The 24116-nt window shown below is 26.2% G+C and overlaps 1 protein-coding gene across 4 annotated transcripts in view; it reads right to left on the reverse strand.

The window, feature by feature from the left end:
* The window catches only part of LOC136092279 (uncharacterized), a 212840-nt gene that overhangs the window by 49999 nt on the left and 138725 nt on the right, over positions 1-24116 (reverse strand). For all 4 annotated transcript variants that reach the window (XM_065820141.1, XM_065820140.1, XM_065820143.1 and 1 more), the window contains 3 exons: positions 20810-21057; positions 14746-14923; positions 2290-2394 (listed from right to left, as the gene is read on the reverse strand). In XM_065820141.1, the coding sequence (XP_065676213.1) occupies positions 2290-2394; positions 14746-14923; positions 20810-21057 (531 nt within the window). The remainder of the gene's footprint in view (positions 1-2289; positions 2395-14745; positions 14924-20809; positions 21058-24116) is intronic.

Raw genomic sequence — 24116 nt, forward strand, 5'->3', positions numbered from 1 at the left:
TTTCAATAGTATTATTTATTGTTTTCTTAGGAATTACAATCATCAATTGTTCAAGAAAATAATTTTTTAGACTTCGTTACTTCTATGGACGCTAGAAAGGTTGCTACTCTTCTAGAACAGTTACAAAATGGTACTGAAGAAGATAACACAACTTACAGTTTGCTACAAAGAAACGATTTTATTTTAGAAGCAGAAATTGTTGTTCCTGATAAGCAGCTTGCATATTTGTTCAATCCAGTTGAAGAAAAAAATGTTGATTTCATTAGTAACACTCTTACTAAGCTAAAACAAAATGAAATCTTAGAACCACTTATAACACCAAAATTGAAATCTGCAACAGTTTCAGATTTTCAATTTGCAAACTCATCCTACCCTGGTAAGTCAATCATTTCACAAAGTGATCAATATTTTCATAGCAACAATGCATTTTTTAATAAATTTTAAAGTTATTTAAAATCTTTAAAATTATTTATATATTAGTACTTTTATTGAATATATATTTTTATATATGTGCAGGTGATGGAGATGATGATGTCTTGGCATATTCTAAGGCTACCGCACGGAAAAAGAACAGACAAGGTCAGCTAAAATACTTCGTTTTAACTTCTCAAGAAGCATACTCAGCAAAGCTGAAATATCACCAGGACAAAATCGAACAGGAAAGAGAAAAATGCGAAAGAAAACAACTGCGACTTCAATCTGCTAAGCAACTCAAAGAAAAAGAAGAAGAAAAAGTATTGGCTGAGAAAAGAAAATTAGAAAATCGTGCCAACAAGTCTACAGCAACAAAAAAAAAGAAGTTTAATTCACTATCGCCTTTATTGCAACCATGGGTTGGTCCCGAAAACAATACCGACTAATATGTACTAAATGTTTTAAAATCTTTTTCATTATAATAAAAAATGCATACAATTTTGTGTTATATATATAAACTTTTTTATTATTTTTATTTAAGAATACTCTAATGGTCTTATGAGCGTTAAGACCTAATGGTCTTATCACAAAGCACAGCCACTAGGGCATAAGCATTTAATGAGTTGGTTACCCATTTTAGGCCTAACCGATAACATATAATTGCTTCGAACAGGATTCGAACTCGCAACCCTTGTATTACAAGTCCCATCCAGATCCAGGTCAGAATCTAGGGAGGGGTGAAAGTTCGCATTCACAAAAACCCTATGGTTTTTTACTTTTTTAATTAAAATAGTGCAATTGAGCATACAAATTAACTAATGAGATTTAATCTCACCAACCTGTATATAACGTCACCCAGGCGAGTATAAGTTCTTTTTAAAAGGCGCACAGTGGGCAACTTTAAATCAACATGGCAAGATTGAGTTCATGTGGGCAAGATTCAGTGCTTTTGACACACAGTACAGTTTTTAATGGTAATGCCAAATACTTTTAAAAAGTCTACAATAGTCTGCATAGTTTTGTAGCTGAAAGACTAAGCTATCGAATGATGTATTGTGCAGCAGTTAAGTAGGTCTATAAAATGCCTTTCAACTGTAATTTAGTGTGGATGTGGGCGAGGTTTGATTAAGTTACCCAAATTTTAATCAAGATTCTTTTTAACTTAATATAAAACTGGTATAATGCAAAATAAAATAATCTGAAATGACTTTTAAGTTGAAGTAAAGCTTTATCTTCAATTAAGAGCAACAGTTTGAATGATATTTAAACCGCATGCATAATGAAAAACAATCAAACTGTATTTCCTTAGCTAATATTGTTCACTACAATATCTCTAGATTGATCTAAGAAATTAAATCATTTTTATTTTGTAAACAAAACATCCAATTTTTAATAAAAAATTACTTTTTCTATTAAAATGAAACTGCAACCTTATTTTTAATGTCTTACCTTTGTTGCATATAATATTTTTCACCTCATTTTGCCTACTTTGTTAAACATAACCTTTAGAGGTGAGAAAATTTGTAAATTTGTTAACAGAATTGCGTATAATTAATTTTTTTTTATTCATGCAAATAATTTTTAGTGCAGCTTTAGTAAAATAATCTGTTGTTTCAATTATCATAGTAACAACATGTTACTATGATAACAATCTGTCAATAATACTTTGTCATGCATATAAAACTATATCACATTTACATTAAAATAAATAAGTTCTGCAAATGTTGTTAAAATGTATTTAAATTTAAAGTTATGCAAAAAAAAAAAAAACATTTCAAAATAATAATTCAAACTAAGTAATAAATAACATTAATTTATTTACTTGTTTTATATAAAGTAATAAATAACTTTTTTATTTTTTTTCTTAATTTTTACCTTGGCATTCCTTTAAACATTTTTCATATTTACGCACCCCTTGCGTTCTCTGGTTTTCTAATCTTTTTTCTTCAGCATTTAATTCAGACAATTTATTTTCAAGTTCTATATTCAAATTAAAAAAATGAATTTGTAAATTTAAAATTTTTTTAAATAAATTTTAAATATTCAATAATATTAAACATGCATAATAAATAAGTATCAAAAACTAGTAATAAACCTCTAAAACAAAGAAAATAAAGAAAAACTTAAATGATGTAAATTAAATAATGTAATTTACATCAATTTATGTTTGTGAATCTGTTTGCCTGTCTGACTACCTGTCCGTCTGTTGGTTCGTATGTATGCATTGTTTTAGATCTGATATTGTTTTAGATCTGAATGTATAAGATCTAGATCACTTTCAAGCGTAGTCAGCATATTTAGGCAATTTGGAAAAAAATGTAATATAATTTATTATAATATAAATACTATAACTGTATTAATTATAGAAATATTATATTAATTATAAAAATTTGGAAAAAAATTTAATAAAAATTATCTTTATGATATGTACTAGAGAATGACACAGTAACAGGAATTATGGTAATTTTGGCAAGGTTGGCAAAAATATTATGGCAATACTGCAGTAGCAGTAATAATACACTCTATGATATTGTAGTAGCAGTAACAGATCTTCAGGAATTTCTACAGTAATAATTTATTATCACTATATATTATTGCTTAACTTAATACTGCTCATTTGTGTGCATTTACACAGAGTTTCATTATAAATAAGATTTAACATGCTCTTTCTCTTTATATTTTTAACCACACGATGAGGTATTCTAAATCTTTATAATCTGTTAATATCTGCCTAATCAGTATTAAGATCAAAAACTTTTCAATGATTGACTTATGTTAAATTAGTATTAAATTATGTTATTCTAAATTAGTGAGTCAGGTAATATATTTAATTCATGCAATTTAATAATAACATAATTCAAGTCCTTTGTATTAAAGTATATCTTTTGTAATGAGTAAGAGTAAGTCCTTTGTATTTAAAGTATATTAATCTGTAATTTAAAAAAAATATATATTTGATTAATTAATTGTATTTAATAAAAAATTAGAAGACGATGATGACTCTAGAAGACGACGCTCTTTTCAAAGGTCAAAATGTTAAACTCTTCATAAAGTTAGTGCTTATCTCCAAAACCCTTGCATCTCACACGGTCAACACTATGTTGCATGTTAAAGAACAAGATCATTTAATATCTTCATTTTAAAGGAAATCTATTTGCTTTTATAATACAAGAAACCAGGTTGTTTGATCGTTTTTTTTTAAAGTTGTTAAAAAATAAAGTTATATTTGTTAAGTTTCTAATTTATATATTTTTCTTAACTTTTATAATTAATTATATTTATGTTATTTATTATGTGTTTATATGTTTTAAGGTTATATGAGTTTATATTTTGTAAGTGTGTAAATATCTTTTATATATGAAGTGTTTCTATGTTTGTGATGTAATGTTATGAGTTTATAGTTTGTAAGTGGTTATTATGTTGTTTACATGGTTTCAAATTGTTGTGATTTGGCTTAGTTTAAAGTAAGAGTTGACCTTGCTAGCCAAGTGGTGTACTATGCTATAATATGACTTGAATTTTTTGAGAGAAAGAATATTTGTCCTTGCCAGTAAAGTGGTGTACTGTCATGATAAAACACATAAATTAAATCTGTTTGTAATTAGTGTATTCATAAAACGTGTTTTAAAAATTTTGTTGAATAAATGTGTTTAAAAGAAAGTTAAAGATATATAGTTTTTTAATATTTATAATTTTTATAATTTTAAGTAAATTTTGTTGAAAAGATATATACTCTGCAACCCTCGGAATTAGGAAAAATGAGGTCAGCAATAATTTGCCGACCTCAATTTTTTAAAGGTCGGCATCAGGTCAACAAAAAAAGTCTGATACAAAGGTCTAAAACATAGAAACAAGGCCAAATTGCCGAATGTTAACCTAATTCTGAGGGTTGACTGTTACTTATTCGTTAACAGTTTTTACTTTGTTATTAGTAAAAAAATTTTGTTCAAAGATATATACTATGTTCTTTTTTGTTACCAATTTATGCAATTGGTGCTTTAAACAAATTTTGTCAAAAAAACAGGCTTCCTTTTTACAAATAGCTCCTCCCCATTTAAGCATTTCAGAGTTTCAATTTCCTTTATTAAATATGTTAAATTTAAATTTTTTTTTAACTTTAAAGGTTAGTATACAAAGTGTTATAACAAGTTTTAGTAACTTTCATTAAATTTTTTGTATAGAGAATGTTTTCTCCATATTATTATTTTAACGTTTTATACAAATATATATATATATATATATATATATATATATATATATATATATATATATATATATATATATATATATATATATATATATATATATATATATATATATATATATAGACACACACACACACACATTTTAATTTTTCGGCATTATATTATTGACCTTTTTTCTTTAGAATATTAAATATATAAAAAAAATTAAAATAGTTAAAGAAGTCTCAATATTTCCAAGTTTCTTCAGTTGAAGCAAATCTATGATTGTTTATAGAGGTTTTCTATTATTAGTTTTGTATTTACTTATTTATTGTAAATCTTGCATTGAGTGCGTTTCAAAGTAATGAAAGGGATTTTATGATGGAGGATTACATTTCATTGTTAAATGCAAGCAGTACTTGCTGAGCAGACAGGCCTTATAATTTTTTCAATTCGCTTTGTTTATGAGTTTTTATATGTAAACATTTTATAATTCTTTTAATTACATTTTTATTGTTTTTTTGATTAAATACTAATATTATTTTGTCAATAATTAATAATAAATACCTTAAATATATAATAAATAATTTAAATATTAATAAATACCTTAAATAACATTATATCAATTTATTTATAACTTTACTTTAAGTTCTTGATAGAAATATGTTATATTTACACATTGCTATATTATTTTAAGAAATCTAATTTAAATGACTAATAGTAGAGATATATATATTCGAATTATAATTAGATTATTACATTATGCTCTGTTTTATTTGCTTACACTATATTTTAGATAAGTTTAATAAAGAAAACTAAAAGTTTAACTTTTATTATATTAAGCATCATTTTTACACACTCCTTTGATGCTTATATGTCTGATAATCTAAGAAGTGAAATTATCAGACTTCGTCGAAATGAAAGAAACCAGTCTAGGTGAGCTGAGATAAGTTGTTGTTAATTTCTCCGTATCTGCCATTGTTGATCATGCTGTCAATCAAAATTTTTTTAAACACATAAGGAGTTATAATTTCTCTTTATCTTTGGCTTCCTTCACTGCTGAAATAGCTTCTCCTTCAAATAATGGCCCTTTCTGTTTTAGGGTCTGTGGGCAAATTTGGCATCATGTTGGAAATTTAAAGCCTGCAGAAGGTATTCTGCCTAAATATCATCTGTTATATATCTTTTTTTTTTTTTGTTAATTCACTTCCTCAAGGCCGAGAAGGCCACTACAGATGAGGAGGCTACATATTTGTGGTTGTAACCCTCTCTCAACTCTATAACTCTGAAACACGAACCTTGATGAACAAGGCCGCTGCGAGGAGAAACAAGTTGTAACGAGTATACCTATGATCCTAATGCAGCAGTAGTAATGATGGTTGTATACATGAGTTAATTCAAATCTTGCAAACTTTAATTAATCAAGAAAATCCATTTGCTTTTGCATTTAAAAACATAGCAGAAATAGAGGATGAAGAAATTTGCCGAGCAGCTTTAGAAGGTAGACAAATGTCTTTGCTTGATGGTCATGATAGACCTTGATACAATCTTCCTTCGCATCAGGAGGTTGCTATTGTGTTTGTGGGAGATGGTGGTGCTCCACCTGCACCCAGGGAAATTGTTATATATCCTCGAGGTCAGCCTTTAAGAACAATTATGTCTATGTCTGCAAATTTAGATCCTATGGTATATCCAATATTTTTCTCAAGAGGTGATGTTGGATGACAAAATCAACTGGAGCACAACCCGTGCAATTTGTGTTAGAAACCATGTTACTTTGTCTTAATATTACAATTATAGGCTTGCTGTTAGACAACCTTTTAGTCCTATATTCTATGGTAAGAAATTTTTCAGCAATATGTCATTGATGCATATGTCAAAGTTGTGAGACAGCGCCTTGCTTTTATTAGAAATAACCAAAACAAATTTAGAAGTGAACAATATGATGGATTGCATGAACATGTAATTAATCATGCTAATGATCTTACTGAGAGACCAAGTCATGTTGTTATATTGCCTTCTTCATATGTTGGTAGTTCAAGAACACTAAAAGAAAACTTTAAAGATGCGATGGCAGCCATAAAGAAATACGGTAAACCAGATCTATTCATTACTTTTACCTGCAATCCAAAATGGAGAGAAATAGTAGAAAATTTAAACCCGGGCCAAACTTCTAATGACACCCTGATTTAGATTTTGGGTACTTAAAATGAAATTTAAATTTTTCTTAGAGGATATTTTCAAGCATGGAATCTTTTCATGGAGGCAAAGTTGTGAGCCATGTGCAGGCTATTGAGTTTCAAGAATGTGGTTTGCCACATGTACATAGTTTATTGCACTTAGTAAATGCTGATAAGCTAAAAACAGCAGAAGATATTGATAGTTTGATATCAGCGAAAATTCCAGACCCAGCTGTGTCTTCAAATACAAAAAGTTTTTTTACTTGTCAATAGTTAATTTATATTACATTGATTGATTGTTTTATTGCACCTTTTGTTTTTAATATAGCTACAGATGTGTCTTCCAGTTTAATAGATGTATATTAGTGAAAAAAGACTTGTGCAAGATTTTGTTTGAAATTTACATGAAGTATAACACTGTTATTAATAAAATTATTGCTATTAATTGTTATTGTAAAATCATTTATTTCTGAAAAAAGTTTTCTGTTATTATTTTCTGAAGTTTTCATTCACTGTTTGTTTGGGTATGTATTTTTATTATTTTTAAAAATCCATTTATTTAACCATAAAAATAAAAATTACAAATTTAATTATAATTTACAAAATTAGGTTCGGTGTCACTCATATAGTTAAAAACTAGTCAATGGAGTGACACCTTAATAAAAAAATAAAAAAATATTAAGATAGCGAAATAATAAAGAGAATAAACTACAATAATACAAGTAATAAAAAAAAGTAATAGGAACAATAAAATAAAAAAAATTGAAATCAGAACAATAGACTTATAAAAACACTGAAAAACAAAAAGTACAAACTGCCACCATATGACATATTTATGCAAATTTACGGTTTTATGCAATAAACACTCTGAAAACTGCCTTTTTCATATCTCCCAAAAAAAATTTTGGTTGTTTTTTGTAAATTTTATCTTTGATATCCTTTTCCAAGACTATATTACAAAAATTAAAGTTTTTTGACATGTTTTGGTCCTATTTAAGTCCAAAATCTTTTTTAAAACACTCCTCTAATTTTTTTTTAAATACTTTCAAGATGTCATGAAAAAAAAAGTATCATTTAAAAAAAGCTGTTAATTTAGTTTAGGTTTTTTATGCCTAAAAATACCCTTGTGTTGTCAATATTTAGGTAATTACATATTTAATTAGATGTGTTTTCCAGTTTAATCAGCTAATGTAATAAGTTAAGTATAAGTGAGTATAATAAATAAGTTGTTGTGCTCACTTATACTTGATTTATTACATTGATAAATTACTTTTATTGTTTTTTTTATAGTAGATTTTTTATAAGTATCATCTTAGTAGATTTTTGTATTTATATATAAATAATTTTATTTTTTCTGACTCAACATGGAGAGAATTTAAAGCACATCGCTCCCAGCATCCGGGTCCTTTATCCCAGAGGGCCTTCTATTGCTGGTGTAGGTATCCTTCCTTTACATGGAGGGATGGTACCCCATACAGCACCAGGGAAAGAGAGGATGCTGGGAGGAGAAGAAGACGTGGCTCAAAGTTGTAAATAATTTCTTTACATTTTAGAGTAATTTACAACTTTTAGAGCCACTTTTCAGTTTTTTTTGTAACTTTTTTATATATATATTTTTGTTAATTAATTTTGGGTTTGTTTTTTAATTTTTCCTATTAATGTTAATGCTATCAAATTAAATTATTTAAATAAAGGCACTTTTATTAACAATACTCAATGACAAGAAATAAAAATCTCAAAGGGCCTTGGTTTTCACACAACCAAATTCTATGTAGCACGTTCCAGAACCAAGGCATTTTATAATTTGTTGCATAAATTTGATAAACATGCACTACAAGGTAGGTATGCCATTAAATGTATATTGCACAAATAATGTTTCATTTTTAAGATGTGATGTTTGTAATGATTTTTGATAAGTATTAATATGTCTCATGATGTGGTAATCGCTTATAATGTGTTATTTATTATATGATAATGTTAATATGTGTTTTATTTATAATTATATAAGTTATAGAATTATATTTTTTAAATGTTTATGTATGTTTTTATAAGTGTGTGCTGTTAGTAGTTAAAATATGTACAATAAACTCACAATAACTCAATAACCCTCAACGATATGAACTAATTTTGAAATTCCATTTGAGCTTTTTTTTTATGTATTATACTCCCAATAACTCTAATATTCTTTAAAAAACTAATTTCTTTGCCCCTTAAAGGTATAAGATATTTAGAATTTACCGTAACATGTTATGCTATTTAATTAATTGTTGTGATTTTTATGCTAACAAATGACTTAGCTCACATTCATGTTGGTCTGTCAGGGTTATGGAAAAATGAAAAGTAAGTTTCTTATCCACTTATTCACATTTTTGAGTTTTCAAATGAATTTCAAAATCAATTTTTCAAATTGATTGCATGACACCTTGATTTGTAATTAATGTTTGTTCCACTTTTAGGTCGAGTTCTTTCTCTTATGGTTGATTTTTTTAAATTTTCCTACAAAGAATAGTTTAAAAAATATTCTGAATGTAGATCGTTTTCTAAAAGCTATGACAAAGTTACGTTGTTAATCTCCATTGCATTTACTAAAATCTGTAGAAAAAATGTTTAAGTTGCTTTTATAAGTACTTTTGATGTTTTTTTATGTTAAATATGTTTTTTTGTATTAGGTGATTACAGATCTAGATATATCCATTCCCATTAAAAATGTTTTTGTACCAAGATTCAGTACAAATAATAGCTATAATAATTTAACAATTCGCAAATCCCGCTATTAAAAGCAGCACAATTCAAAGAATATGTTATTAGTTGCAGAAAAGTTTATATAAGAAATGTCAAACAAATAAAACTAACTTATATGACATAACTAGGATCCGTGACCCGTTTCTGTGTCTTTCTTTGCTTTATAAAGAAATCTTAATGAGAGGCCTTAAAAATATTATTCTATAAAAATTTTTATTACAGTCTTAAATTAAGCACAGCCTCAAAAAACACTGGAAGAAATGTTACGTTAAAGTAATCTCTGTTAAAGATACTTTACTTATGTAAATGATATTAAAGTAAATCGTTAACCAAAAGTCTAGAATTTTATATTGATTTGTTTTGTCGGAAGCTAAGATTTATTAAAGTAAATTGCAAATTAAGTATAGATATAGTCAGTTGTGTAACGTAGTTATCATCTTACCGGTTTTGACAGTGCTTTGTAAAGAATAATAACTTTTAATTTTTTAAAAAGTGTATCAGTATTTTCTTTTACCTTAAGAAAAATGTTTTTTGTTTCTCCTCAAATTTTATATTTTTTTTTCTCTGAAATTATTACTTCATATAGATATATTCTTTACAGAAGAGTTTCTATAAAATAAAATCAAACCGATAGTGCTAATTTATTTGACATAACTAGGAACTGTGGCCCCGTTTTCTGTGTTCTCTTTTGTATTTTAAATAAATTTTAATGAGGGGTTAAAAAAATTCGTTTATAAAGCTTTTTGTTAAAACCATAATATTCCTCAAACACTGGAAGAAATATTACGTAACTGTCATCTATGTTAAAATTAAATACGTATAGTTTTAAAGTATAGTAAATTTATTGTTAACCAAAAGCCAAGAGTTTTAATTTGATTAATTTTCTGCTAATTATTAAAGTTCATTGATTGATGTAAGAAGACCAAATTAAAAGCAAGTTTAGATGTAGTTGGGTGTGGAACAGATTTACCATGACCTGTATTGTACGAGTAATGACAGCTAGTTATAATTAATATGAGTATTTTATGAGTATAATTAATATAGATATTTTTATAATTAGTTATTTTTATAATATTTAATATAGTAATAGCAGTTATTTTCACAATTAATATTACATTTGCAAATGCATAACAGGTGCTCCAACTCAATCATAGTTTGTTGCAACAATGTTATAACATATTTGCAGGAAATCACATAAATATTATTATTAGATAAATTTTAACTATATAGTCTCATGCAATCAGTTTTTTTAATTAGATATACTTAAAAATTTTTAAAGATGACTTTAATATTGAAACAAATTTGAGGGAAAGGGTGAGTGTGAGGATAGAGAATAACTTGATGGGTTTGGGGTGAAGATGTAAATGTTTGTGGGGCTAGGATGGGTATAGAATTGGTTTAAGTGCCCATGTCACAAATTAATATCTAGTCAATAACTGCTGGACATTAAGGGTCATTTTTAAAATCAACTTTTTGGCATTGTTCAGACATAATGGCAACCCAAGAAGCTTTTTTGATCCAAAGTTGGTTTAAATTTGTAAAAAATGTTTTGATAAAATAAATATATTTTTCTAATCTAAAAAGAGACAAAAAAGTATAAAAACATATTTTAATGTATTGCAAGATGCCTACACATTTTATCCATTGTGTTTTAGGGAAAGGATGTCCTCCTCCTTCTCCTCCTCCTCCCTCTTTCAAACAAGAAAAAAGTTTTTTTTAATAAAAAAGTAATATAGTTAGAAATAAAAATTGTAAATGATTTGTGATTTGAAAATTCATAATTTAACCTACTCAAAATATAAGGTCATTTTGAATTAATTAATCATTTGAAATTTCAATTTCAAATTTCGATCTTATTCTTTTTTAACCTTTATTATGTAGATGTATGACAAAGTATTGCATAATGTAACTTTCTTTAGACATTAGTGAACATAACCATTAACTGTCTAAATTTTCAACTCTAAGTGACTCTTTTTTCAAAGTTTGAATCATATTTAAATGGTGTGAAAAGAAAAGTATATACTGTGTATAATGTAGAGGTGTACCGGAATAGAAATTTTGAGAACTTTCTTTGACGTAATGGAGAAACATCACTTATAATGGAGAAAATTTTCAGACTTAATGTTGAATTTTATGAAGCGGTAATTTAGTTCATTCATTTTTTCACCAGATTTAGCAAACTTTGATTATGGTATGGTTAATTGCAATTTTATAATGTAACATAATCAAACATCACACACAGTGTTATGTGTAATATGTTTGATTATCTTAAATATATTACACACAACACTGTGTGTTATATGTTTGAGATAATCAAACTACAACATTTGTAATAGAAAAGCAAGTGAAAATATGAACAAATTAATATAATTCACTGCATTACTTTTATGGTTTTCAAAACCCTAATCAAAACTATAAAGGTAATTAGTCAAGAGCAATAAGCTTTATTATTACATTTATTAAGTAAAGACTGCTAATATGAATACTATTTTGGGTAGTTGCATCAAACCTAATAGAATAACAAAATATAAATAAAGCAGGTACTTACATCAAACATAGCTAAAAAAATTTTGAAATTGATTTTAAAATTAAAAAAAGCACAAACTTTTTATGAATTTAACAGGTATCAAATTAAATTATAATCTTTTTAAATTGATATATATAGAGAAATAAAACAATACTAATTAAATGAAAACATCAGCATAATGCATAGATAGCATAAGGAAATGCTAATAAAGGATTATGATTAAATTTCTAATAAAAATAATTGAAAAATATAAAAACATATTTCTAACTAGTAAAATGTTGAAAGACATAATTAAAAATAAGAATTCTGAACATTTTTGTTTTAGTTAGTCGATATTTCTCTCTATAACAAGACAAAGTAAGTCTTCTTGCACTAGATCAATATGCTCTAGAAAAATTCAGTTAAAAACTTTTCAAGAGCATGTTGATTTAGGCAATTAGAAAAATCAACTTTTGTTTTTTAATTGTTTGTAATTTAAAAGAAACATTTTATATAACTTTTCAAGAAATCATTTACCAAAAAGTAAAATGCAAATTAAATAATATTTAAAAGCTAAAATTTTATAAAGATTTTTTATTAAATAATCTTTACATTCTCCTTGAACATGTGCCATGTTTTAAAAGTTATTTTTTTAAATATTGTTTTATATATTGTAAATAATATAGTTTTTATATTGTAAAATTACTTTGAAAAGTTCAAACTGCTTCCCCTTCCATAGTCTCTACATCAAAAGTCAGAAAACTTAAATTTAAGTACCTGTTTGCAAAAAAAAATTTCAATGAAAATAGGAAGGAGGATAGAAAATAGATATAAAACAAGAGGAATAGTTTTTGAAAAAGTACTAACATACCTTTAATGAAAAATTGATGTCAGAACAAGATATATTTCAAAATCAATAAACTCATATCATAAAACTTAGATTCCAAATCAATACATTTTTAAAAAGAAATGTAACAAAAAAAAGTTTGCGCAACACAACCTCAAAGTAAAACTTCAAAAAAAGTGACACAAAACTTTACCAGAGAAATTTGGTTCCAAATATTCAACATACGTAGCAAAAAGTAAAATTTATATTTATGACCTACCAGGTGCAACAGAATTAGTCACTATCTTTTTTGCTGATGATACAACAATGATTACAAAGGCTGACTCTATTGAACAGTTCCAGGAAATATGTTGCAGAGAACTAGAAAAAATTGGTTTTTAGCGAATGTACTATCACCTAATCCTAAAAAAATGAAAATAATGATATTTGGTGGTGCAAAAAATATAGAAACAACGTTACAAGGGCTTAAGGTCACCCAATGTGGAGAAAATTATTAAGAAAAAAAAGGTTAGCATTCTTGGCATTTTTTCGGACAAAAAAATGAAATGGCATTACCATATAGTACAAACATCAAAAAAGATAAGTAAAGACATCTACCTACATAGAAAGTTCAATAAACTATTGCCTAGTAAATTTAAAGTTATTTCATACGATGTTTTAATTAGTAGCCATTTAATGTATGACGTTGAAATTTGGGGAAATAATAAATCAAAAAAAAAAAATATACAACTCAAATGTTTACAAAAGAAAGCTCTTCAGATTATTGGCCCCAAAAAGGTACACAAGACCAATCATGAAAAAATAGAATCTGTTATCGTTAGATCAAGAGTATCAAATGGCTATTAGAACCCAAGCATGGAAGATATGTGTTAGAATAGCACCATCATCTTTAATTAATGATTTTAGCTGGATTAACACTCATAGTTCTTTGAGAGTTAACCAAAGAATAGCCTTTCCTAACTATAAGAGTTGCAAGTTGGCCAATCAACCAATTGACAAAATTGCTATTGAAGTTAATCAACTGAAAGGAAAAGATTTGCTTTTAAGCGCAAAAAAATTTAAGAAGCAAACAAAAAAAAAACTTTGTGCACTTGATATGACTTCAAAATATCACAATATTGGTTGTACCGAATGTCGATTGTCAAATTTTGTTTCATTTTTTTAAGACAATACATTGACTTTAGAATTCAGGGAATAAGGAAGACACCTTTCATTAGGTATTATCCCCTTCCAGTTTTTTAAGTTATATTTACCTTTTTATTGTAAATTATTATAATACTAAAGAAATTATTAATAAATAAATAAAAGTAACCGTTTTCTTTTAAAGTTTTTTTGCACTTGAGGTAAAAAAATTTTGTATACTACACTTTTATAGAATTCTATAATCTACAAACTAAGAAAACATTAATTATAATATAACACTTTTATAATATAAAACATTATTTAACATTAAAATTTAACAAGAGTAAAGCTCAAAAATGATAAAAGGTAAATATTTTTATAATATTTTTACTTTTAAAATATTTTATGATATTTTTAGAATAATTTTTAGTTGGAACAACAGTTTTTGCTAGAAAAACAATGTACAACAAGAATAGACCAATAATTTTGTTAAATGTTATTTTATAATGTAATTTTCTGTCACTATAAAAACATGGAGACTAAAGCTATTTAAATAAACTTATCATTTAGCGCTTGCTTTAACATTACAGCATTAAACTTGGTAAATACTTTTAATGATTGTTTTGACTAGAAGAGGTGGTTAAAAAAGAATTTTTTTTGCAAATAACATTAATTTAGAACTGTATTATCAATTTAAAAAGTTATTAAAAAACAGTACAACAAACAAATAATTAAATTAACTACACTTACTTCTTTTACAATCATTTAAGAACTCAATGCTACTTTTAATTGCATTAGTCCCATAAGTTTTAAAAAATTCAGAAACAGTTTCCTTCATTTTGTTAACATGTTCTTTAACCTCACTAAACTTGTTTTTTAAAAAATCCGTCACATCTGTTAGCACTTTACTTTCAACAGACCCACTCAACTAAAACATTTAATTAAAAAAAATTAACATACAAACAACAAAGCAAAATACAAATACTTTTAGATAACTTAATATTCTTAAATTATTTTTTTATTTTTTTATTTTGCAATGTTGAATGAGGATTTAAAAGATAAACATTGATAAATGTCTTGAAAACTACAAACTTCTAAGACATTGATCAATCTTTATTTGTTGTATATACATTGAATGAAATAGGTAGAACATGCGAGGAGTTTGCATAGATCGACTAAAATAGATAGAACATGCAAGGAGTGTTCATACATTGACTGAATTAGGTAAAACGTGTGATGAGTGTAAATCAACTGAAATAGGTAGAACATGCGAGGAGTATACTTACATCAACTGAAACAAGTAGAACATGAAAGGAGTGTCTACAATCTCCTAGTATATTTTGTGCGTTTTAATTTTTTAAATGTGCGCTTTAAATTTCAGGAAAAGAAAAGAAAACAACAAATAGTAAAATAAAACGATTACTGCCCCAGCCCAAAACCTTATCATATATGTATATTTATAGGTATGTATAGACACACATATCTATATATCTATATATTTATATATATATATATGAAGAGCTCATTTTCAGCAAACGCATCAAACCCAAATTTTGGGTTTTAAAAAAATTGATTTTCTTTCCTATGTAATAAAATTAAATAATTTGGAATAACTAATTAATAACTAAGTTAAGTGTTTTATTAATAAGACTACAATGACTACTGAAATAAAGATAAAATTAATAATTATTTTTAGTTGTTACTTTTGTTTTATTTCAAAACGCTCTATATCTGAGTATTACTTATAAACAAAACACTTTTATAAATATTGTCTTATGTCTTCAAAGATCTACCTGCAAAACACGGATTTTTTTATATTTATCATATTTTTTTTATAATATTGTTATTTGATAGTATTTAATTTAAATAATTGTTTAAAAAAAAATTAAAACAACTCACAAAGGTACTATAAAAGCATTTAAAATTTTAGTCATACCCCTAATATATATATATATATATATATATATATATATATATATATATATATATATATATATATATATATATATATATATATATATATATATATATATATATATATATATATATATATATATATATATTATGGGTATGACTAAAGTGCAAACTTTATTACTCAGAAATGGCATAGAAGCAAAAGATGAATTATTACTTGTATTAGCATAAAATAGTACTACATTTTTCCAATTCAAAAAAAAATTCCCACCCGTGCAAATGAAAAATTTTCAAAAAATGCATACATTGAAGAAAACGCTACTTACTTTAAAAGCTTCAAAGTATAGATAAACTGAATTAGCACAAGGTGTCAAAATGTGAGTGTTATTCCCTTCTATGCTATAGAGTTCAGCTAGCAGATCAATAACAACAAGAGAAAGGGGAGTGGGGAATGAGTTTGCAACCCCGCCCCGCCAACTCCCACAGATTTGCAATACTGTGTTGGTAAATTGGTAGACTTGGGACTCAGTTAAAACTATATTTTGACTTTAAAAAAAAAAGCCCTTCATTAGTAAAACTAGCTTTTTTCACTGCCCCCCCCCCCTCCCTTACACATCTTTGTTTTTTGGTAGGGCCCTGTTGGGTAGGTCTATTAAATAAAAATTATAACAATAATACTAAATACAACGTTTTTATTACACAACAATGTTATCAATTAACAAAATTAAGTCGATCATTATTAGAAAGTAAAAATCAGTTGGTCAGTTTGGCAGCAGTCTTACACATAGAAAAAAGGTCTTGCATCACAAAAAAAATCTCTGCACAATGATTGTTTCTTTTTATGCCAATTAAAGCAAAACTCATTTTGACCCAGGAAATCGAATTTTGTTCATAGCGTTTGTAACTCCTGTTACAAGCACTATGGACAAAGTCCTGTTACAAGCGCTTTGGACAAAGTCCTGTTACAAGCACTATGGACAAGTCCTGTTACAAGCACTATGTTAAAGTCCTATTACAAGCATTATGGAAAAAGTCCTGTTACAAGCACTATGGACAAACTCCTGTTACAAGCACTATGGCTTGTAACTCCTGTTACAAGGACTATGGACTTTTTCCGTTTTGGACTTCATATCAAAAAATAAATATCTACCAATTATTGTAATTTCCTTTGGCATTTTGCTATGCTGGCTCAAATTTTCCTTAACTATTTGAATTATTTTCTGTTTTTTGAGTGTCTTTTCAAAATGATTTTAATTTTTGGACCACACAGATGTGTTTTTTAGAGATTTTGAAGCATTGCGATATGTTATATCTAAAATGACAAATTAAATTATAAACAAAATAATGAATGTTATTAAATTATAAATAAAATGAAGAATAATTAGTTATAACTAATAAATACCTTTTTATAAGAATAATTAGTTATAACTAATCAAAAACTTTTTTCAATAATAAATATACTTGAACCGTTGATATCATTGATTTTAGAAAAGAACTAGATAGCTGGTTTTGGCTGTTAATGTCTTTTGTAAGTTGAACCTTGTTTACACAAGTCAATTTGTTTTATTTGCACACAACAAAAAAGCTTTTTCTCCAATGTTTCCATTTTTTTTAAACAATTGCAAAAAAATGCAAACATTGCTTTTTTTGAAAAATTAAAATTTTAATTGCACAGGTGGGAGAGTTTTTTTCTCGATTTGGAAAAAGAGTAACAATATTTTATGTTAATACAAGTAAAAGAGTATCTTTTGCCGCTATGCCATTTCCAAGAAATAAATTTTGCATCTTATTCATACCCCTAATATATATATATATATATATATATATATATATATATATATATATATATATATATATATATATACACACAATGTATTTTTACACTGGATTTTTAGATAATTGTACACTGGTACACTGGATTTTTAGATAACTGTACACTTGGTACACTGGATTTTATATAATTGAGTTTTGATACTTACAGGCATTGTGCAAACTCCAAACTTTTGTATGTTTATGCTTATATCAAAAAAGAATGTTTTGCAAAGAATTGAGGTGATTGGAGATTAGGAACAAAAAAATCCTAATTTTTGGGCTCACCCAGCCCTTAACATGGGAGCAAAAAGTTTATAAAATATTTTCTTTACTATTTTTATCTAAATTCATATTTATCAACAAATTTCAAGTTTCATGCAATAATCTCTTAGTGTTCAGTTTTTATGACCCTGCAATGTTTACAATTACCCCAGGTAAATATAATATATTTATATATATTATATAAGTATATATATATAATATATACTTAAAATTTTTTTACATATATATTCAAAGAAAATCTTTAAAAAAAGAAACAAGATAGGTTTCTGTAAGCATATTTTTCAACAATTTTCTAATCACTTTTAAAACAAATAATGTGAAAGTTATAAACAAACTTTCTAAACAAAGTTTATTGTAAAGATAAAATATGTTTTGGTTTCAAGTCAAAGTAGTGGACAGCCACTATCAGGGGCTTCAAAATTGACCTCTCTAGCTCTTGTAAATCTAAAATTAAATACGGGACTATCAAATAACAGATTGAGGAAACTGGTCAGAACTGTAAACCAAACAACAATCAGCAAGATGGTTGAGCCAAACTTTTAAAAGAATTTTTTAAGAGCAGGTCAGCATTTAAGTAATTTCTTCACCTGTAGCGACTTAAAAATTATCAACGGACAAAGAGATTCTGGTACAGTTCAGGTTGTTGCTCACTGCAATGATTTATTAAGTCTTGTGAATCATGTTATTTAACCTCGCAAAAATTCTGGCGGCTATTTTGTAAGCTCTGAATTAATGGTAATAAAGGTTTTCTCAAGTTTTTTCTAAGCATTGTTGATACTGTGTTAAGGGTTGATATCAGCTCACCATCTCAAAAACAACCTCTTACTCAAAAGACTGGCAAAGACCCCGGAGTTTAGAGACAAACTACTGTTGCAGTATCTGAAAATTTGCCAGAAACTCACGTCAACATTGAACAAATCTGGTCTCTGATTAGTGCAAAAGGAGTTAAACTAATTTTGGCTTGCAATATAAAAGTTGCAAACATAATTTGTGGTCTAAAACCCAATCAAGTATGCACCTTTGTACATGGTGTGGCCTAAAATCCAAGTTTCCTGCCAAATCTGAAACCTAGCTTCGAGTCTTTTCAGCAATCTGGCAAGGTTGTTGCTTGCACAAAGTTGTCTGGAAATTTCATTTGAAAGTTAATCATCAGTGGGCCTGACAAAGTTTTCTGATTTTCGAAATAATCCCACTGATGAAAAAGCATTTCCTTATAGATAATTAAAACTGCTTAGATAGAAGTTGTTAAGTGGCCACCTGCCCTCTGCATTCAACTGAGCCTGTATCATGAGGGTCAGTTTGAAGAAAATAAATCCAGGAACCCTCTTAAAAATGTGGATTTTATCCAGCAACTTGCTGATACAAATTTGGTTCCTAACATTCTTCACATAACTGAAGCATTAAAAAGTCTCAATTTAGTGGTAAAAGCTTGCTTTGGATTTTTCCTTTATATTAGGCAGCAGAAAATCATAGCTTACAGTTTATAATGAACCTTTTAACCATTTTAATCCTTAACTGCTTTTATTAATTATGAATTTTAATATTACATGTAAAAATATTAGTTTTTCCCATAGAAATTTCATATATTTGGCTCCACTCATAGTTGTTCCTTGAGGTATAAAAAACTATGTATATTTTTTCTGATCATAGTTCTGGTAACACTGATAGTACCAGGGATACCATTAGATGCAATATTACTCCATTTAGTATGAAGCATCAGTCTTACATTAACTCTATTACATTAGGTGAAATTGGACTTTTTTTTAATGATTGTAATTGCAAATTCGCAATTACAAATTTAAGAAATAATAAAAATAACAAATTCATCATATTTTAATTCATTTAAGTATGTCAAGAAAAGAAAAATATTAACATTAAATAAAAAAAGTTATATTATACTTAATTACTTAATGTTAAAAAAAAAATAAAAATAAAAAAGTTCATTTCATAAGATATTCACAAAAAGTGCTTTTGTTAATTTAGTTTTTCAATAATTTATTAAACTGTGGTAGTTTAAAAAAGTTGATGCCATTTAAAATTAATAATAAAGAGAACTTTATGATGTCAAACTCAAATTAGGCTGATTTGTGAAGCAACTTTTAAATATATATATATATATATATACATATATATATATATGTATATATATATATATATACACATATATATACATATATACATATATATATATATACATATATATATATATATATATATATATATATATATATATATATATATATATATATATATATATATATATATATATATATATATATATATATATATATATATATATATATATATATATATATATATATATATATATATATATATATATATATATATATATATATATATTTTTTTGAGTAAATAGATAAACACTCAAATAGACTGACTCACAATGGAGTGCTGCTACATAAACTGAGGGTTTCGCATAGGGCAGCAATTTTTTCTTTCACTATTCTTTGCTTTTTTTTTTTTTTTAAATTGAAGCACATTTTTTGGTCTAAAATATTATTTGTTGCTAGTTTTAAGTAATGAAAATAATTTCCATAGAAATATTTTATTTACAAAATTAAGGATCCTAGACGCTGGTCATTCCTAATCCCCAAAATTGTCTAATTCCTCTAAACTTATATCACTTTACAGACTCAATACATTCCCAAATGGAAGACGACCAGCAAGATATTAAATTCTATTAAAACTTTCATGTTTAATAGTTATAAAAAATAGTTTTAAAAAGAATAAAACAAAAAAGAGATTTGAATATTATTCTTGGGATCCAAACATAAACAATACCTACCCGAAAATTGCTCAAACCAGAACCGGATGTATAATCAGCTTCTACTTTAAGATTAGTTTTCAAAACACCAAACAAGTTGTTGTGAAGACCAAAATACAATTGCTTATCATTGATTATAATCTTGGTTTCAGACTGAATTCCAAAAAAGCATACAGATGCTTCAATATAAACATTCACTTTAGAACTCACTTGAACATGTAAAATGGGTCCCAAGGAGGGTTCTTGAGATGATCGATACATTGATATTCCTACATTAAATATAGATTTTAAATATTACAATTAAAATATTAAATTTATCACAGTTTTAACTAAATGTTTTAGTTACTAAAAATGACTTGTCTTTTAAAATTGTTTGTAAATTAAAATCACATTGATTTAAAAAGATAAATATAAATATATATATATATATATATATATATATATATATATATATATATATATATATATATATATATATATTTATTTATGTTAATTCACCTCCCAAGTATGCCACAACAGTGGAGGAGGCTACTATAATTGTGGTTACAACCCTCTCTCAACTCTTTAACTGCAAAACACGAATCTTGACAAACAAGGTCGCTGCGCGAAAAAACAAGTAGAGCGTGACACTTCAAAGGACATGCAGAGATCGAACTAGGAACATCTTGCTCTCTACCACTACATTACTACTGCATGTAGATATATATTAGGGTACAGCGAGAACTTTTTTTTCACTCTAAAAGCTTAGGAAAAAATGTATTCTTATGTAAAATTAAATTTTAAATAGAGTTTCCTAAAATGTTTCTTTGATCTGACAAAGTTATGATACCCAAATTTGCACTTTTAGAAAATGAAAAAATATACAAAATCTAATTTAAAAAAATTTAAATGCATATAATATTTGTAGACAACTGCAAGTTTGCTTGATACTTTTTTGATAGTTAATATTTTGCATAGATCTTATCTGACATGTAGTAAGGTCTATAAATTTATAAAATTTCAATATAAGTTCTTCTCTAAATATTATTTTAGTTCTTCCCCATGCAACATTTTCTACTTTCTCTTAAAGAGTTTTTATTTGACAGTATAACGATTTCTCTCCAATAATAACTGGTTGTTGAAACTTAACACTTGTTTTTCTCCATAAGCAAAAACAAGTGGAACTAGATTGCTTGCAAGATCTTTGTTAGAAAATTTGTTTTGTTATTTTAACTTAAAAGATTTTGTTCTTTTTAAATTAAAATTTAATAAAATTTCTTTTTTGAATAAATAAAACTGTATAATAACTGACTACAATCTTAAAATGATTTTAAACAGCGGAGAGCTAAGACAAAATCTATTTTAAAATTGATTTAGCACTGGACTCTTTATGAGAGCCTAATTCATAAAAGTGGATTATATTTGTTTCATACTCATTTATTTTTAATTCAATTGCCTAAATGTGAAAACTTGGTTATCAAGACATTTTCTAATCAAAAAGTGGTCCATAGCAAACCTATCTTGAAATTTAATTTTTACATTAGAATATACTTTTTCCTAAAATTAAAATAGTAAAAAGTCGCAGGGCTCTAATATATATGTATGTAATATATATATACACAAATATACATTTATATATATATATATATATATATATATATATATATATATATATATATATATATATATATATATTTATATATATATATATATTTATATATATATATATATTTATATATATATATATATATATATATATATATATATATATATATATATATATATATATATATATATATATATATGTATATACACTTCTAGTCGGCGCTTACAGAGACATGTTTTTTTTGTTCCCGTTTTTTTGTTGTTTTTTTTTACTTTTTTTTATACTATTTTTATCTTATTTATATATTTATTTTAATCTTTATTTTTATTCATACATGTTTAAATATATTATTTTATTATAAAAATATATTTTTTATATTAATTTTTGTGATTTTTATTTATTATATATTATATTTCATTTTTATTTTCATCTATTTATAAAAATGATTAAAAAGGTAATATAACCATGTTTAAACCTTACCATAACCTTATCCCTAAGCCTGACCCTGATGCTTACTCAAACGAAACCCTCAGTTGATGTAGCAGCACTCTGTTGCGAGTCAATCTATTTTTTTGTGAAAAGAGATATTGGAAAGAATATAAAATTTTAAAGTTAAAGCAGAAGTGAATGAGTTTTTTTTTTCCATATTGTTAGTTAAATTTTATCAAGGCAAGTAACTTACCTTGATATAATTAACTAATACAATAATAATGTGAGTAACGGAAATGCATCAAGACATAAAAATATACTTTCATTACACAATAAAGAAATAAATTTTTTATGAAATCATATATAAATCTGCTTGTGGATCAAATTCATCACATAGAATTGGAATTCGAAAAGTAAGATGGATATTTAAAGGTTGTTAATGAAAGAAACAATTTAGCTACATAAAAAAATGGGTGTATGACTTTTTATCAAACTGAAGGTGACAACTATAAACCTATAATGCTAGCTTGTAAAATGATTTTATGCTTAAGTGCAACTTCTGTAGCATCAGAAAGTTTATTTAGTTTTAGGAACAATACTTATTTAGTTTATTTAGTTAGGAACAATATTTATTTAGTTAGAAACATTATTTATTTAGTTAGGAACAATACAGGATGAACAAAGAAACCGGTTACATCCTATGCTTTTAAGTATGCTTAATTTTATAAATTTTAATATTATGCAGAAATATTAATTTCAACTTTTAATTAACTGTTAATAATGTAGCAAAAAAACAGGTACAAACAAAATGACCCTTAACCCAAGTTTTCACCTTTGGAAACAATTTTAACATAGAAGCTACCAAGACTGTGCAAGCGCTGAAAGTTTCAAAGCTAGTCTGAAAGGTAGCGATAAATTATTTGCAAGATTCAGTGAGAACAATTTTTTTTCTAAATGATAGACTGCCGCCCTAACCAAACCTTCAGTTGATGTAGCAGCACTCTGTTGCAAGTCAGGCTATAAGGTAGTCAATGTAGCAACACTCCGTTGTAAGTCAGGCTATAAGATAGTCGATATAGCAACACTTCGCGCATGTTTAAAAAAAATGTTTTTAAAAAACAAAAACAAAAACACAATTAATTGAAAAAAGTTTTCTAGTCTTTATTATTGGGGTTTTTTAAAAAAGGATAAAACTTAATGTACTTCCACATTAATTTTATTGTTTTAACTTTTCGACAACTATAAAATGTAGCTTAATTGTTGAGGTAGCAAAATTGTTGTTAAAAGAGACTTTTTTTTACATTAAAAGTCTCT

Source organism: Hydra vulgaris, chromosome 15 (genome assembly GCF_038396675.1).
Source record: "Hydra vulgaris chromosome 15, alternate assembly HydraT2T_AEP".
In the NCBI taxonomy this organism is placed as follows: Eukaryota; Metazoa; Cnidaria; class Hydrozoa; order Anthoathecata; family Hydridae; genus Hydra; species Hydra vulgaris.